Here is a 16,209-nt window from a genome sequence, read left to right as displayed (position 1 = left end):
AGAGAGAGCGCGAGCGCGAGCGAGCTGGCGATGCCCCGTGAACTGCTTCTCTCCCCACGTGGCAGCAACGAACGGGCAGCGCAGGGCCAGGCAGAAGCGAGGAGGCAGAAGGCAGGAGCTCCATTGAGGACTCCCACGAGGCAGGGAGCTGGGGTCCAGAGAACCTGGGCCATCAGCGTCTGCGTCCCTGGTCACAGCCTGGAGAGGCGGGACTGGAAGCGGCCTTGGGGCTTGGGACGCTGGATGCAGCAGTGTGCAGGTGCGTCCTGGGTTGCCATGGTGACGGCCCGTGGGGAGTGCGCCTGCGCCTGGCACGGTGACCCGGAAGTGCACCTGCACGCAGCCTGGCGCCGCCTGCCCCGTGGGGCTCCGCTGGGAGTCAGCGCCGCGGGTCCTCTCCGGCTCCAGAGCCTGCACAAGCCGTGAGGAGAGGAGCCGTCCTCGACGCTGCTGGCCGAGCCTGAGGGAGAGCCAGCGTCCCCAGGGTCAGGCCGGATCAGGAGAGGCTGCGCGTCCGAGGCTTCCGTGCCGTTTCCCAGGCGCGTTGCTCTTCTTTGGCCCCTTCTGGAAGCAACGGCCTTCGCGGACAACAACTGACCCGGCAGCTGACCGGACCCCCTTGGAGGTGAGTGACGCGCGGCTGTTGCGGTTACCCGCTGGGCGTCTTGGCTGGCCGCGTGCCTGTTGCTCTTGGGTCCCGAAGGCGCGGGTGGGGTCGCGGTCGTGCTGTGCGGACGGTCTGGAAGGGTCCCCAGGGTGCGAGCAGCTGGGCGAGAGCAGAGGTGGCTCGGTCTCCTCCCGGAACAGCCCCGCGTTCCCGTCTGTTTGCTTTGTGAGGGCCCAGCCGCCCTGTTCTAGACGTCAGAGACTGTTGATGGGAGGAAGGAGAGCGAAAGTGCGTGTCTGTTTCCTGGTCTAGGAGGCCAGTTTCGGGTTCCTCGCGTTGTTTGTGACGTTCGCGCTCTGTGGGTTTTTTCATGAAAGAGCCTCGTCAGGCCGAGGTGTACGTTCCGTTCCTGATGTGATGATTTGTGTTTTCGTATCGCAAACGTCGTGGAAGTTTTTGTGAACTAGGTTTTCTGTGTCTATCGGGATAGTTTGTGGGCTTTCCCCATGTGCATTCTGTTCTGGGATAGATTGATTTTGTAGGGTAGCCACCCTTGCATTTCCGGAGTAACTGTCAGTTGCGCACAGTGTGCTAAGCTTTGGTTGTGCTTCTGGATGGCGTCTGGTAATATTTTGTTGAGGCATGTGACACATCCATGACGGATATGTGTGTGGCATTTTCTTCATGATATGCTTGTGTTGGATGTTGGGATAAGGCTGGTCTGATGGAATGAACTGGAAGGCTTTTCCTCTTCATCTCCTTTTTGGAAGGGTTTGCGAATCACGGATTTTAATGATCTTTTCCCTGGGCGTTGTCACTGGTGGAGCCATCTGGTCCTGGACTTTTCTTCATGTCTGTTTGGTTTGTTTGTTTCGCTTTCCCTGCTGCTACAGTCTCTTTGCACATGGGTGGCTTATTTCGTAGGTCTATTCCAGTTTACGTTCCCAGCAACTGTGGATGATGGTGCCTTTTCCCCCAGTTCCTAAGGCTGTTCTATTATTGATTTTCATTTCCCTGATGGCTGTGGATCCTGAGCATTTTTGCCTCTGTTTTTTGTCCATTTAGATTTTCCTCATTGAAATATGCCTGTGGAAGTCCTTTGCCCTTTTCTTTGGTCGCTGGTTTGTTTTTCTGATGTTGAGTTTCTTGAAAATTTCTAGCAGTTGATCTTTATCAGTAGCATGCTTTGCAGATAATTTCTCCCTTTCTGTTAGTTGTCTCTTCACAGTGCTGAGTGTTTCTTTTACAGTTTAGAAGCTTCTCTATTTGGTTTGTTGTTGTTGTCCTCTTCTATCCCTTTCTTTAATCCTCTGTGATTCTCAGATATTGAACATCCTTGGTTAATTTTATTCGTAGCCATTTTATTTATTCTGTAATTATGTGTACAGGATTGGTCTCAGAAGTTCTTTCTCAGCCATGACCTTGTCTGTGTATAAAAAGGCTTTTGATTTTCTATCCTGCCATTTTACCAACCTCTAGTCTGAGTTTCAATAGTGGAATCTTTTGGATCTCATGTGTATAGAATCATGTCATCTGCAAATAGGGATAGCTGGACTTCCTCCCTCCCAATTTTCATCTGACATTGAGAAATGAATGAAAAAGTACCAACATGATAACATGCTCATGGAAAAAGTCAGCAGTGACCTCAGATGCTATCTTTCTGTATTCTCTCTTGCTTCGTGTTAGACATGATTTGTCCTGTTTCAAACATGATCCATAGATTAAATGCAGGGCTAGACTGTGGAAGGTGGGTATTGGGAAGTAGACCTGTGTTCAGTGGAGAACTGTGTAGATCACAGGTGTTCAAGTCCTGTGTGACTGGGTACATAAGTGTTGAATAAATAAATTACAAATATTTCCTGGTGCGTAAGTCACAGGTAAACCACACAGAATGTTTTAAGGAAGAAGACAATGAATGGTTACCTGAATGTTTTCTAAGACGGAGTTAAATACCTTTTCAAATTCTGTGTTAATAGGGTATTTAATGCATATAGTCTCAAATTTGACATATGCTCTAGTAGATGGCCTTGATGTAGTATTTTGTTTATAGCTCTGTCTTCCTTTTTAAAATTTTTTACTTCTTCTCAAATATCTTACTTAGTTATTTGAAATTCATAGTTACACACAGAGAGGATGAGATGCAGAGAGAGAGAAAGAGACAGACAGACAGACAGTGAGACAGACAGGTTTTCCATCTGCTGGTCCACTCCCTAGTTGGTTGCAATGGCCGGAGCAGAGTGAATCCAAAGCCGGGATCCAGGAGCCTCCCTGGGATCTCCTGCATGGGCGCAGGGGCCCAAGGACTTGGGCCATCTTGTACTGCTTTCCCAGATCACAGCAGAGATCTGCATCAGAGTGGAGCAACCAGAACTCCAGCCCGCAGCCATATGAGAAGCCGACACTGTTGGCGGTGGCTTTACCTGCTACCCCAACGTGCCAGGCCCTCCCAGAAGCCATTCCCCGTTTGATCCAGCTGGCTGCTACCATGCCTTGGAAAGCAGATGGAGATGGTCCAAGGTCTTAGGCCCATGAAACCCAGAATGGAGCACTGGGTAAAGTCCCTGGCTGCTCTTCCCCGACCTTGAGCACTGAGAGGAACTGGAATGCTGCTGTGTGACAGAGGCCCCCTGCAATTTCTGTGAGCTGTACTGAGTCCCCACGACTCTGCTTGATGTTTCTTTGGTACCACACTTTCAGAACTATACTGGCAAATGACTCAGGGGAGAAGGATATTCCTGCTCTGTTGCTGCCCTGAGCCTGCAATCAAGGTCCACACAAGGCCGATGATAGAAATGTTGCATCCAGAACAGCCCCCTTATAACTAAGGTGACCTCCAGGCCCCACAAATGGATCCTGGATCAGAGGTCAAGACTCTGTGCAACTTGAACATTTCCTGCCTTGGGAAGTTCACTGCCCCCACCCCCAGGACATGTTCTGAGCTGCTTGGTCCTAGGTGTAGAGGCTCTGGCCGCTAGAAATGTTGTACTGAGTTGACTCTGAGTGTTCAGATGCCAGAAAACATGTAACAGAGTTCCTCGGATCTGTGTGACCACTTGGATATCCAACTGTGATCGCAGACACACATGGTGGATTTATGAGTGCTACCTCAGGGTGGAGCTGAGTGCTTCCTGCGGGGACTATGGGATCTTGCTGGGATGCCAGGGTGGCACAGCAACCCATGTTGCTCTCGCTGAATCTGTGTGTAGCTTAGATGGTAAAACTGTGTCTTTTCACTAGTATGGAGCAGAGCCTCAAAAGGTGGGGAGATGGTCTTATAAAAACTTACTGCTGCTGGTGCCATGGCTCAATAGGCTAATCCTCCGCCTGCAGCACCCGGCACCCTGGATTCTAGTCCTGGTCAGGGAGCCCCAGCCGGAACTAGAACCCGGTGTGCTGGCGCCGCAGGTGAAGAATTAGCCTATTGAGCCATGGTGCCGACCTACAAATCTTTGTGATTGTCTTGTTCCTTTAGTTATTAGAAATAAGTTATTTTGTTAGGTTGAAATTAGCTTATTTGAATTAGTGTTGGATCTTACTTGCTGTGACATAAAGAATTCCTTTATAGATAATGAAAGCAATTTAATGGTGTGGTCTAAAGGAGAAAACAATATTGCTCAAGCTGTTAACACCAGGGGACTTCTTGCTGACTTCTTACAGTGCCCTGCAGACTGTACATTATTGCACGCTTGAGAATCCAGGGGCTGAAGTCTGACCTGAAGTTATTACAGAGAATGCTCCATGTGCAAAAGTCATAAAAAAGCAGAGAAATATAAGTAGCAATAAATGAGAATGCAGAAAAGACTTCTAGAATTGAACTGACCACAAGGTTTGCTGGGATTTTTTGAGCAGTATAGCACTAGGTTGTCTGTATTGGGCACCAGATACAATCACTACAGCCTTGTGAAATTAAAAACTCTATGAAGTTCTGCAGAATGGTGTTTGAGACTCACTAATAGGACTCAACATACAAGGAATGCAGATGAGCAGAGCATCGCTGACTTTAACAGTGGCAGTGTGATTGGTCATTCTTTACTTATCCTTTATATTGTGATAGCAACGTTAAAATGCCTTTTGTGTAAAAACCTGAGGAAATGGATGTGAAAAGTCTTTTTGGCAATCTTTTGTTGTCAGTAAATTCACCATCTTAAGTTTATTAGAACTTTTTGAACCCGTGGTACTAGGAACTTGATAGAACTTTGCAGCATTAGAATACAATTTGCTGCTTGCTCGAACCTGAGGGGATTTGGAGCTTACCCAGAATAATTAGAAATGTAGCCTCTATTTGAAGCCTTGGCAAGAACAATAATTTAGGATTGTGGCTGTGTGGCACTGGTAGAAAGTGTTTTTCAGTCCTGAGTTTGGACACCTTGTTTGTATATGACAGAAAAACAGCTTTCAGAAACTTGCTGGCGGATAAGGTATTAATTTCACAATCTGGTGGTTTCATTGCTTTTTTTCTAAAGGTTTTATTTTCCCTTCTGTCGCTCCCCGTCTTCGTGGAGGAACGACACAGGACCCTGCGCTGTTCTTTCATCTGCTTGGCCCTCCCCGGGTTTGCTGCTGGTTCTTCCCGGGTTGGCTACTGACCCTTCCACCTCCGTGGAAGGGCAGTTCCCCCTGGCCACTTTCCCACTTCCGCAGGGGAGCAGCACACCGCCGGCCGGCTCTCTCGGGGGCTGCACAGGTGCTCCTCTTAGATGTTCCTCTTAGATGTTCCTGGTGCATGATGTCTCTCTCCTCCTTTATAGTCCTCCTCCGCCAATCCCAACTCGGCTGCCCACATGCCGAGCACGCTGCTCTCCTCCAATCAGGAGCAAGTCCTACAGTTTATTGGCTGAACTGGAGGCAGCTGTGTAGAAGCCTCTTTCTTCTCTCCCAGCGCCATATTGTGGGAGAGCAGATGCATAGAATAAGTCCCAATTCCAGCAACTCAGTCCAGTCCGGATTGCTCCCCACACCCTTCAAGTGCTGGCATATTCATTTTATCAAAGCTGGAATTTTCTCATCTTTAAAAGTAAATCTTGAGTATGTGCTAGGGTATACACAAGCATGTTGTGTGAGCATAATTACAAGGATGAACTGCTTTGCTTTTGAGTGGTAATGGACCAACCCTTGGTGTGATAAGAAACATAGTTTTTATTCTATCTTGTGGTTCAAAGCCTGCTTACTACTGCTCCTGATCAGAATCTTAGTCCTTTTTGTCAAACGGGTTTAGAGTCCAGCGCACCTTTTTATCCACCTTCTCTCTGAAAAGCAGTGGGAGATAGGGCAAATTTTTACAAATGGATGTATTTATTTGTGAGGTAGAGTTACAGACAGAGGTCTTCCATCCACTGGTTCACTCCCCAAATGGTTACAGTGGCCAGAGCTGAACCAATTCAAAAACTGGAGCCAGGAGCTTCTTTGAGGTCCCCTACATGGTTTCAGAGGCCCAAGAATTTAGGCTATCTACTGCTGCTTTCCCAGGCCATAAGCAGAAAGCTGGATTGGAAGAATAGCATCCGGGACACGAACCTGCACCCACAAGGGATGCTGGTGCTGCAGGCAGAAGCTTTACCTACTTTACCAGTGTTGGCCCACAGAGCTACTTTTCAAGTCAGAGCATTTGATTCTAATTCTGCATTCTGAGGACAAAACTTAATTTCTCCATGCCCTAGTTTCATCTTCTGTGAAAGCCAAAGTAATTCTTAGAGAGTATTCGTGGGTGTAAGTTAAATGTAATGCATATACGTGATGACCTCTTTAGACTTAACAGTGTTGTAAAAATGTTTCTCAAAGGACATCATGTTAAGTGAAAATAAGCCACTTGATATTTAATAACGATTTCAGCATATTTCAAAAGGATAGGATGTTAAGTGGAACAGGCCAGATAAATACTTCGCATTATCCCTCAGAAGTGGAAGCTGAAAACCTCAGTTTGAACACAAACGATGTTTACTCGAAGATGGGTGGTGGGGATAGAGGGAGTTGCATAACACACATCAAATTAGAGTTTGATCAAAAACCCCCTCCCTGGTGTTCAGGCATGGCTGGCTGACTGTATTTCACAGTAACCCATTATGGGTTACATGAACAAGCAGAGTAGGGCAGTTTCAGGACTCCAGTATCCAAAAAGCGATATCAGGCAAAGGAATGTTGGTGACCCTGATTTGATCAGTAGACATTGTATATGCATTTGGAAATGTCACACTGTAGCCCATAAAGATGTATGATTATTATTAACAATAAATTAATGTCAAAATTCAAGGGTTTGTAAAAATATTTTTAAATATTTATTTATTTATTTGAAAGTCAGAGTTACACAGAGGAGAGGCAGAGAGAGAGAGAGAGAGAGAGAGAGAGAGAGTTCTTCCATCTGCTGGTTCACTCCCTAATTGGCTGCAATGGCTGGAGCTGCGCCAATCTGAAGCCAGGAGCCAGGAGCTTCCTCCGGGTCTCCCACGTGGGTGCAGAGGCCCAAGGACTTGGATCATCTTCTACTGGTTTCCCAGGCCATAGCACAGAGCTGGATCAAGTGGAGCAGCTGGGTCTTGATCCAGTGCCTATATAGGATGCCAGCACTTCAGGCCAGGGCGTTAACCCACTGCACCACAGCTCCAGCCCCTAAAAGATTTTTTTGAAAGGCATAATTACAGAGAGATGGGGAGAGAGAGAGAGAGAGACAGAGAGAGAGAGAGGGAGGCAAGAATTGAGGGAGGGTGTGAGGGAGAGGGGTATCTTCCATCCTCTGGTTCACTCCTCAAATGGCTGCCATGACTGGAGCTGGGTGCACTGAAGCCAAGAGCCAGGAGCCAGGTTTCCCATTAGGGGTTGCAGGAGCCCAAGAGTTGGGCCATCCTCTGCTGCTCTCCCAAGCACATTAGCAGGGCGCTGGATTGGAATCGGAGTACCAGGAATCAAACTGCTGCCCATATGGTATGCTGGTACCACAGGAGTCACCACTACACCACAGCGCTCGCCCCTAAGTTCTTTGTTTTGTTTTCGCTTTTAATTCTTCCTATGGCTTTATCCCTGAGCAGAGGATAGGACAAGTGTTCCCAGCCTCATTGGGTCAGGAGTAAATAAAGCCTGAAATAGTGGCTGCATTTGTTCATCTGGAACTTGATACCAGAGCCCAGAATTTTAGTTTTATAAATATTGAAAATGTTTGGCTCTAGAGTTTAAATGAAGTTTAGCATATTTTTTGTTATTCTGAATGTGATTTACTTGTCCCTAAAGTGTGCACATTACAAAATTTGTGATTTAGAAAGTGGAAGTTGAAAAAAAGAAAATGGAAGTTACCCTCAGTTTTATTTGGAGATGTCCAAGGCACTGCTGACAGTTTTGTGTGCCCCTTTACAGGTGATTTCCCTGCATTAATAAAAGTGTGTGTTTGTGTTTGTGTTTGTGTTTGTGTTTGTGTTTGTGTTTGTGTGTGGAGGGGTATTTGTATGTGTACAGCGCTCACATGCACATAGAAATGACTTTGTGCAGAACTGTGCTCTTAATAGGATGGTTTTCCATCTTCTCTTTTATACTTGCCAGTATAGTAATTTTTGTATCATTATAAACATATAGATCTAATTCTCTTCAGTGGCTGTATAAGATTACATTGTATTCCAACATAAGTGGTTGCTGTTTTGTGTGAGAATTCTGATTTTTCACCATGAAAACAATACTGCAGTGAGAAACCTGGAATATCCATACCCTGAGCATCCCTGGAACTGCTCTTTTGATGACCTGTGTTATTTGAGAATCACTAGGTCAAGTACAGTCCTGTTGAAAATGTTGCTAGGTCCTTCTAAATTATCCTCCAGGGTTGCATCCATCTACACTTCCACAAACAGTGAGGTAAATCTCCTGTGCTTTCATCAACACCAGGTTTTATAATTCACATTCCTTTCAGTGACACATCTCTGCTTTAGCACAAGACATCTGGAAGGGGAGAGCTGCCCTTCCATCACTGCCTGTTGGCACACCAAGGGCAGGCAGTGTAGAGGAGTCTGTTAAAGCTAACAGGGAGGTGAGCATCTGTTAAGCTGGAAACAGAAGTGTTTGGCTTCCATTCCTGTTTATTAATTCAGATAATGTTTATTGAAGGCTGTTACTGGCCATGGACCCTGAGAATAGCTTGATAAACAAGACCATGGTCTGCCTTTATGAGCTTGCATTCTAGAGTGGGTCAGCCTTGAACACATCCAGTAGGATATAATGTCAAGTATGGTGAAGACTTCAGATGAAAAATAAAGCAGAGAAAAGGACAAGGGAGGAGGTGTGTGTGGGGAGACCAGGTGCAGGAAAGGATGCCATTCGGATGGTCTTGGAAGGTTCTTTGCTGATGGGACTCTTGAATAGAGACCCATGTGCAGTAAAGCCTGAGCCCCATGATAACCTGTAGAAGGCCCCATCCAGCTGGGTCTGGCAATAGCAAGTACAGAAAGCCTGAGAAAAGAGCTAGTTAGGCAGGTTCCAGAAGAATCCCGGGAGCTGCACTGACTTTTGATTTGCTAGAGGGAGATAATTGAGCTACCTACTTTCTTTGTCAAATGCTACGTTAAGGCAAATGAAACTGTGAACCTCATGTGTGTGTCTTTGAAAGAGTGATGCTGTTCATGTACAGTAGCACTTGAACCACTAGAACGCAGCATCTGAACCACTAGACAGCAAGTCTCTGTCAGCATTCTGTAGAATGAAGTGGCGTTGCATGCCAGCTCTCTCCCTACCACAAGGCTGACTTTGTTGAAATTTACACAGGTGTTGAACAGACCTCCGCACCTTCAGTGTAGATAAGACTAGAGCAGTGCACTCTTGTGCCTGACTGCCCTTTGTTCTGCCTCCTTGTGTTGTACATTATTAAATGTGCTTTCAAAGCTCTGGTGCTCACAGCTGAAAATAAAGTAAGTTTGGAGGACAGTCACAGGCAGCACTGTCCACTCAGCAGGTCAGGTAGTTTCTGCTTAACCATTGTACCAGATGCCCTACTGCACCCATTATTAACTCTCTTCCTTTCAGAGTTATTAGCTGTGTTATAAGATTTCTAGATTTCTGGGTAGTTTTGTAAATCTTAAAGTAAAAAATAAGAGCATTTGTTGCCAGCATTGTGGCTTAGGTGGTAAAGCCACCGCCCGTGATGCCAGCATCCCATATGGACACTGATTCAAAGTCCCAGCTAAACTTCCAATCCAGCTCTCTGCTAATGCACTTGGGAGGGCAGCACAAGGTAGCCCAAGTGCTTGGGCTCCTGCATCCACGAGGGAAAGCCAGAAGAGGCCCCTGGCTCTTGGCTTCAGTCTGGCACAGCCCTGGGCATTGTGGCCATTTGGGGAGTGAACTAGTGTATGGAAGCCGTTTCTCTTTCTCTGTCTCTCCCTCTCTTTCTGTAAGTCTTTCTGTAAAATATATGAAATGTTTTAAAACAAGAACCTTTAACCATTCAAAGAAAGCCTCAAGTAGAAAGAAAAAGAATCTTGCAGACCCACAGTACTCACTGACCTAAAACCTTGACTGAAATTTTTGTTGAAGTTTGCTGATAAAGTGTTCCCCAGAAATGACACATACTGACTTGTGTGAGGTGAGCTGTAGATATTCTTGAAACTGTAAAAATCACTTCTGCTAGTTTTTACACGATGTAGCTGTTATACTCATGAGCTACTTGAGAGCTGTTGGGTAGAGATGTTATTACTGGCAAAGTGGTCACACTGCACAGCTCCCGTGGGCACCATTACACTCTGTGACTGGCATTTCCAGGGCTGGTGCTGTGCACACTTGGGAAGTCTTACCCACAGGTGGTGTGGTATCTGCACAATGTCTGCATGATGGTTCTCTTTTAATTTAGATGGTTGGCAGGGTTCCGTTAGTCCAATGTCTCTCAACTTGTGACTTTTCAATATTGCTCCCTCACATGTTTTTGAGTCCCCTCGGGGGTTGGGGGAATAGTTGGGGCCCTGAGGGTTTCCCCACTTTTCTAGAGACAAGGATAGGCCTGACCTTGCCTCCTGGAACTTTCTCTGAGTTAGAAACCTCTTAGAGTTATTCTGCAACCTTGAAATTTTGTATTTAATGGTGGATCTTTAAGCAGAGGTATCTTAAAAACATAGTGCAGCAATCATAGACTTATTTTTATTATTCTTTTAGTAAAGAGGAGGGAGTAAAGCATTATTGGTCAGTGCACATGGTGCTTAATGTGGAATCTGGAGGTGGAGATGGTGTTTTCTCACTTATATATAGTTCATGATTTCCAATTATCGCCAAGAGGTAAACACTAGAATTAGGTCTAGGCTGTGGTTCTAGCTGGTATGCCTCTGTATTAAATTTCATCTCACATGTGTTTGGCATCAAGATTTCCAGCTTTCCAAGGCTGGCCACAAACTTAAAGCAAGCGTCTAAACCAATTGTTAGAGGAAAAGATACAGCAGTGGTAACGATGATGCTAAATGAATCCTTTGTGTGATATCTGACACCTCATCATCTAGTTGAAATATCATGTGTTTTCTTGTTTACTGCAGTGAAAATAATTCTGACTTACCGGAACTATCCATTTGCCTTCCTTCCACATATGAGACAATCTGTTTCTGAATCATTGGGCTTCTAAAATTCTGTGGGTAGGGGCTAGTGTTGTGGTGCAGGGGGTTAAGCCACCACCTGCAATGCCAGCATCCCATACTTGTTTTCTTTCTGTAATCCAGAGGTTGAAAAACAACCACCACTCCCAATGCATGAGTCATATGAAAGCAATTTCACTTTATTTAACACTCTGAGAAGAAAAAGCAGCTGAGTATATACGGTACCGAAAGAGAAAAACTCTGTCAAATTTTAAATGGAATGGTGGAATAATTTCCATGACAAAAGTGAAACAAACAATCAACCTGTGGCCCCACTGCACTGGAGCCTGGCCTCACTTCCTACTTGGGACTGACAGTAAGAGCTCAGGAGAAGCCTGGAGCCATACCTGCTGTGCAGGCCTGCGTAGGCTTGGTCTTTGTTTTCTGATTGGACAGTCAGAACTGATGCATGCCATTGAATTCTGAGTTTATAAAAAGGGTGCTCAGTGCTGCTGTTTGCCTTTTCTCTTCTTGGTGTCTAGCATCATGGAGTTCTTCATTGGAACGTGTGCTAAGCCCTGGCACTAAGAATAAGGAGGTGAGCAGCCAAGAACAACACTGCAGCAAGGGCCGGACTGCTGGTGTCGGGGAGTGGCAGTGGATTCCACAGGACCCTCAGGTTTGACCATCCTCACCTGGTGAGTCTTGAAATGTTTGTGCATATCATATGCCGGTCCTGGACACAGGCAGGGGACACTTGGGCCTTCAGGAGCCAGGGGGAAGGAAGAAAAAATTGTGTATTATATTGTCCATTATAAATTGAATGTTATATATTGTTATAAATTTTTACTATATATTATAAATTTTATATCATATGTTCTAAAGAGATTTTAAATTGTATATTGTAAAACATACATGTGCTCGGAGGTATCACATAGAGTTCCAGGAGGTGTGAGCCTACCTGGCTGAATTCTGATGCCAGGATGGGTGAAGCAGCAGGTGAGTCATCTTCTTTTGGGTGGGCAATTAAGATGCCCAGTGACTGTGTTAATTTCCAGGTCTCTTGTTTTATTTTCTGGGTTTATAGTTCTACTTAGTGTATAGGAGCTGAGAAAATGGATCTGGTCATCGAGAAAGGAAATTCCTGCTCGCAGGATTTGCTTCCTGTTTTTCCTAATTTGCTAAGATAGTTTATCTCAGTTTGCATTGAAGGTTCTGCCACACAGCAGTGAGAGCATTGAGTGGTAAACCCAAAAAGATGGTTGCATATTGTTGTCATTGCCCCACTGAAATCTGATTCTGCCTCTGTGCTATCCAGTGTTTCCCTAATTTTTTGAAAAAGTTCCTGAGGAATACATTGTTATATTGTGTTAATGAATGTGGTTATGTGGGGAGACATATCATGCAAAATTTACATGTCCCAGTCATATTATTGCATTGACTAGGAGTATGGGGACTCCTAGTCAGAGGATGGCACCGAAATTTTTAGAAGTCAGCATTACTTCCTAAGTATATTTGTTGCAGTTATAAAACTATTAAGGTTCTGAATAACTCAATACAGGTTCTTTTTACTTCTACATTAGATTTTGAAATATGAAATATTGAAATCATTTGGATTATGATATGTTTAGAGCATTTTTAGGTCTGAGAAGGCAGGGGCATTGTTTCTGCACAGTATCCACAATGGTTGCCACGTAATTGGTTCTAAAACTTTGGTTGATGAAATGAAATCCCTATTTGTCCCTGTGTTTTAAACAACACAAAATTTCAAAATCCGTAGGTATTGTGTTTTGTGGTTTGGTTCTTACAGTATGTGGTGAATCAAGTCTGCCTTCCTTCTGGTTAGCAGTTACTAGTGTTGACACCCAAGGGTCATTCCTTGAACCTCATCTTATGAGATGCTGACCAGTGACTACTCAGAAACCACCCCTTGATGCAAGTCCTCATGGATGTTCCAGTTTCTTCATTATCCACTCTTGGTGTTCCTGTTAGTGCTGATTGTTCAAATCCAGAAGTTGAAATGACCCCATGTTAAAACTAAGTGTTTGTTCACACTGGCCTTCTCATCCTAGACAGCCTTATCTCTGTACTGTGTTTCAGGAAGGTCTTGGCTTTTTCTCCCATCATTAGCTAGACCTGTTTATATTGCCCATGGTTTTCTCCTTTTGGCTATTTTCAAACTTGATCCTTGATTCCATAATTCCTTTCCCTCACACACAACACACCAAGAAACATCTGTTCTTTTGTTGTCTCATGCTCCCAATCCACAGATGTTCTCTGATAACAATCACCAGGCATCTCAAAGGCTGGCTGGTCCCTATACCCTTCTCAAAGCCGCAGGAATGTGGGAATCTTTTGCTTTTTGCTTTTATGTCTCAATTCCATCACTTTTTCCACACCTCTGCTCCTGTGACCACCATTAAACTTTAGCGTCTCCCACAAAAATCCTAGGCTAGCAATTTCTAGTGTACTACTAAGAAGAAGTTAAAATATAGAAGCTTTCTGGGGAAATTCCAAAATTAGAGTGCTTTATGCCAGACATCTTTAAGATGCTTTTCCTCTGTTTAATGAAAGTCAGATCTATGGGGGAAAACTGGATGGTGAGTTTGCTACAAACAATGCCTTTGTTTCACCTTTATACAGTTTTGTTTGTGAGTTATGTAGGCCTCAATAATTATGAATGGGAAAACTAAAACTGTGACTTGCAGTTCAATATTGGAAATATTTGAAGCTTTCTACTGAAGTGCTATAGTGAGAGAACAGGCATGGAGTCCAGGAAATCCTTCAATGAATTGGTATATGTGTAGTTTTCAGAGTGCAGCTTTCAAAGACATTTAAACTTTGTAAACATTTTCTTTTTAAGGTTTGGCGAGGATTCCACTGTATGTGTATCCCATTTTTCCTTATGGGTCCATCAACAAACATTTGGGTTATTTCCGTATGGTGAAATTGTTAATGATGCTGAAGTGAATGTGGAGGTGCAGACAGTTCTTTGACATGGTGATTTTCTTTTGGATTCATGGCTAATAAAGGTTGTTCCTTTTGAGATTTTCTTTGAGGAACTTCCATATTGCTTTTCCTAATGGATGGTACAGTTTACATTCCCTCCAATACTGTGTGTTCTGTGTGCTCTACATTGTGCCCAATACTTATCTTTTAACTTTTTAATAGTAGCCGTTTAACAGATATGAGATAATAACCATTGTCATGTTGATTTGCATTTTGCTGATGATAGCAATGTTCAGAACTTTTTCACATACCCACTGGGTACATTGTCTGTCTTTGTTGGAAAACATTGATTGATTCCTTTGTCCTTTTGTAATTGTATTCTTTGCTTCTTAGTGTATGCATTCCCTGTATTACTTCCTTGATCACACATACGGTTTGCTAATATTTTCTCCTATTCATTGGTTTGCCTTTTCATTTCATTGATCTTTGCTTTATTGCTTTACTAGTTTGTTGTAGTTTCATTTCCTTTTGTTTGCTTTTGCTCTCTGTGTTTAATTGTTAACACATAAGCAACCGCTCTTGAGGCTAATGTCAAGGAATTTTCTATTTTATAAGTTGTAAGTGTTCAGATCTTCTGTGTGGACTTTCAGTTCATTTTGAGTTGATTTTAATATGTGGTGTAACAATGATGCAGTTTCAGTTTTGGACATGTGGTTATCCAGGTTGCTTTTGCTTCAGATGTGGGCCTTTATGTCCAGTGACTGCATGTTTGGTAACCCTAGTGGGCCAGGTTTCTCAGTGTCTTCATTTGGATCCCTTAAACCAGATGCTGTGGCTGGAGTTGAGGAGGAGCTTGACATGTGTGGTGATTGGGGAGTAGGAGTCCATGCAGTGATGGGGTCAAGACAGGGGTCTGTGGCCTCCTCCTCTGGAAGCCAGGGCTATATGAGGGTATGTCCCAAAAGTTTTTTGAAGGGTAGACATTTGGCATAGTGGGAAAGACAATGCTCAGGATACCAGTGGCAGCCCGTGATGGCTTAAGTAGTTGGATTCTTGCTACCACATTGGAGACCATCTCCCAGCTTCAGCCTGGGTCAGATCAGCCCTGTGTATTTTGGGCATTTGGGTAATGAACTACTAGATGGGTGGTGTCTTTATCTCTCTCTCTCTCTCTCTCTCTGCTCCTCCCCCTTATTGATTGAAATGAATTGCAATATTAAAACTAGTAGGAAACATGGACACGGATGATTATCGCAGTAGCATTAGATTATTGAGTAATTTCCTAGAATCATACAGGTGGATGTTTGTAGCTCACAGTAATCCATTACATCTGTTATTAGAAAATGAAATAAAGGTTAGCTCAAGGCTCTATCCATAAAATAATGTCGAAAGATTAATGTAGATTTGATCAGTACAAATTTTATATGAGTATTGAAATGTCACACTAGCCCATAAATCTGTACAACTCTTGTTGATAAAATGTAAGTAAAAATAGCAACATGTTACTTGGTGTATAAAGTTAAGGGGTTTAAATGATTAATGTCACAACTAATATTATGGTATTTGAAAATGGTTAATTAAGACAAGCAAAACCAGAACCTGTAAATAACTGAACTGTTCTTTCTTGTCATGCTCATGCGAAAGGCTACTATGCTGTGTTTTAAGATGGGGATGGATATTTATTTTAGGTTGTTTCCTCTAATTAAGAAAAATGGTAGTATGTTTTCATGTGTATGTGAAATTGAATAGCATCAGAGAAATACAATGAGTAGGAGATAAGCTTTTTTCATATTTGGGATTTTACCGTATTTTGAGAATCACTGCGGAGCCATTTCAGTTTGCACACTGTTCTTAACAAACCAAAAATTTAAAAAGTTAGGGCTTCCAAATGGTAGAGTTAGAAACGTGCCAGGGGATTCCAGTTCAGTCCCATCAAGGTGGCATGTACCAATGCCATCTGACTAGTCCAAGTGATTAATTTCAGTTCACAGTTGACCCTGATAGATCTAAGAGTCAAAGGGATCACATAAACAAGACTAGTGTCTGCTAATACTAACTGATAGAATTAAAAAGGGAGAGAACGATCCAACATGGGAAGCAGGATACACGGCAGACTGATAGAATGGCAGATGT

General features: G+C 43.9%; 1 protein-coding gene across 24 annotated transcripts in view; it reads left to right on the top strand.

The window, feature by feature from the left end:
* The window catches only part of LOC103346408 (trafficking protein particle complex subunit 9), a 142,825-nt gene that overhangs the window by 37,526 nt on the left and 89,090 nt on the right, over positions 1-16,209 (top strand). For all 24 annotated transcript variants that reach the window (XM_070064975.1, XM_070064979.1, XM_070064974.1 and 21 more), the window contains one exon: positions 11,670-11,825. In XM_070064975.1, the coding sequence (XP_069921076.1) occupies positions 11,670-11,812 (143 nt within the window). In that variant the 3' untranslated portion in view covers positions 11,813-11,825. The remainder of the gene's footprint in view (positions 1-11,669; positions 11,826-16,209) is intronic.

Source organism: Oryctolagus cuniculus, chromosome 19 (assembly GCF_964237555.1).
Source record: "Oryctolagus cuniculus chromosome 19, mOryCun1.1, whole genome shotgun sequence".
Lineage (NCBI taxonomy): Eukaryota > Metazoa > Chordata > Mammalia > Lagomorpha > Leporidae > Oryctolagus > Oryctolagus cuniculus.
Note: the sequence above shows the minus strand (reverse complement) of the source record. Positions and strands in the feature narration are given on the sequence as shown.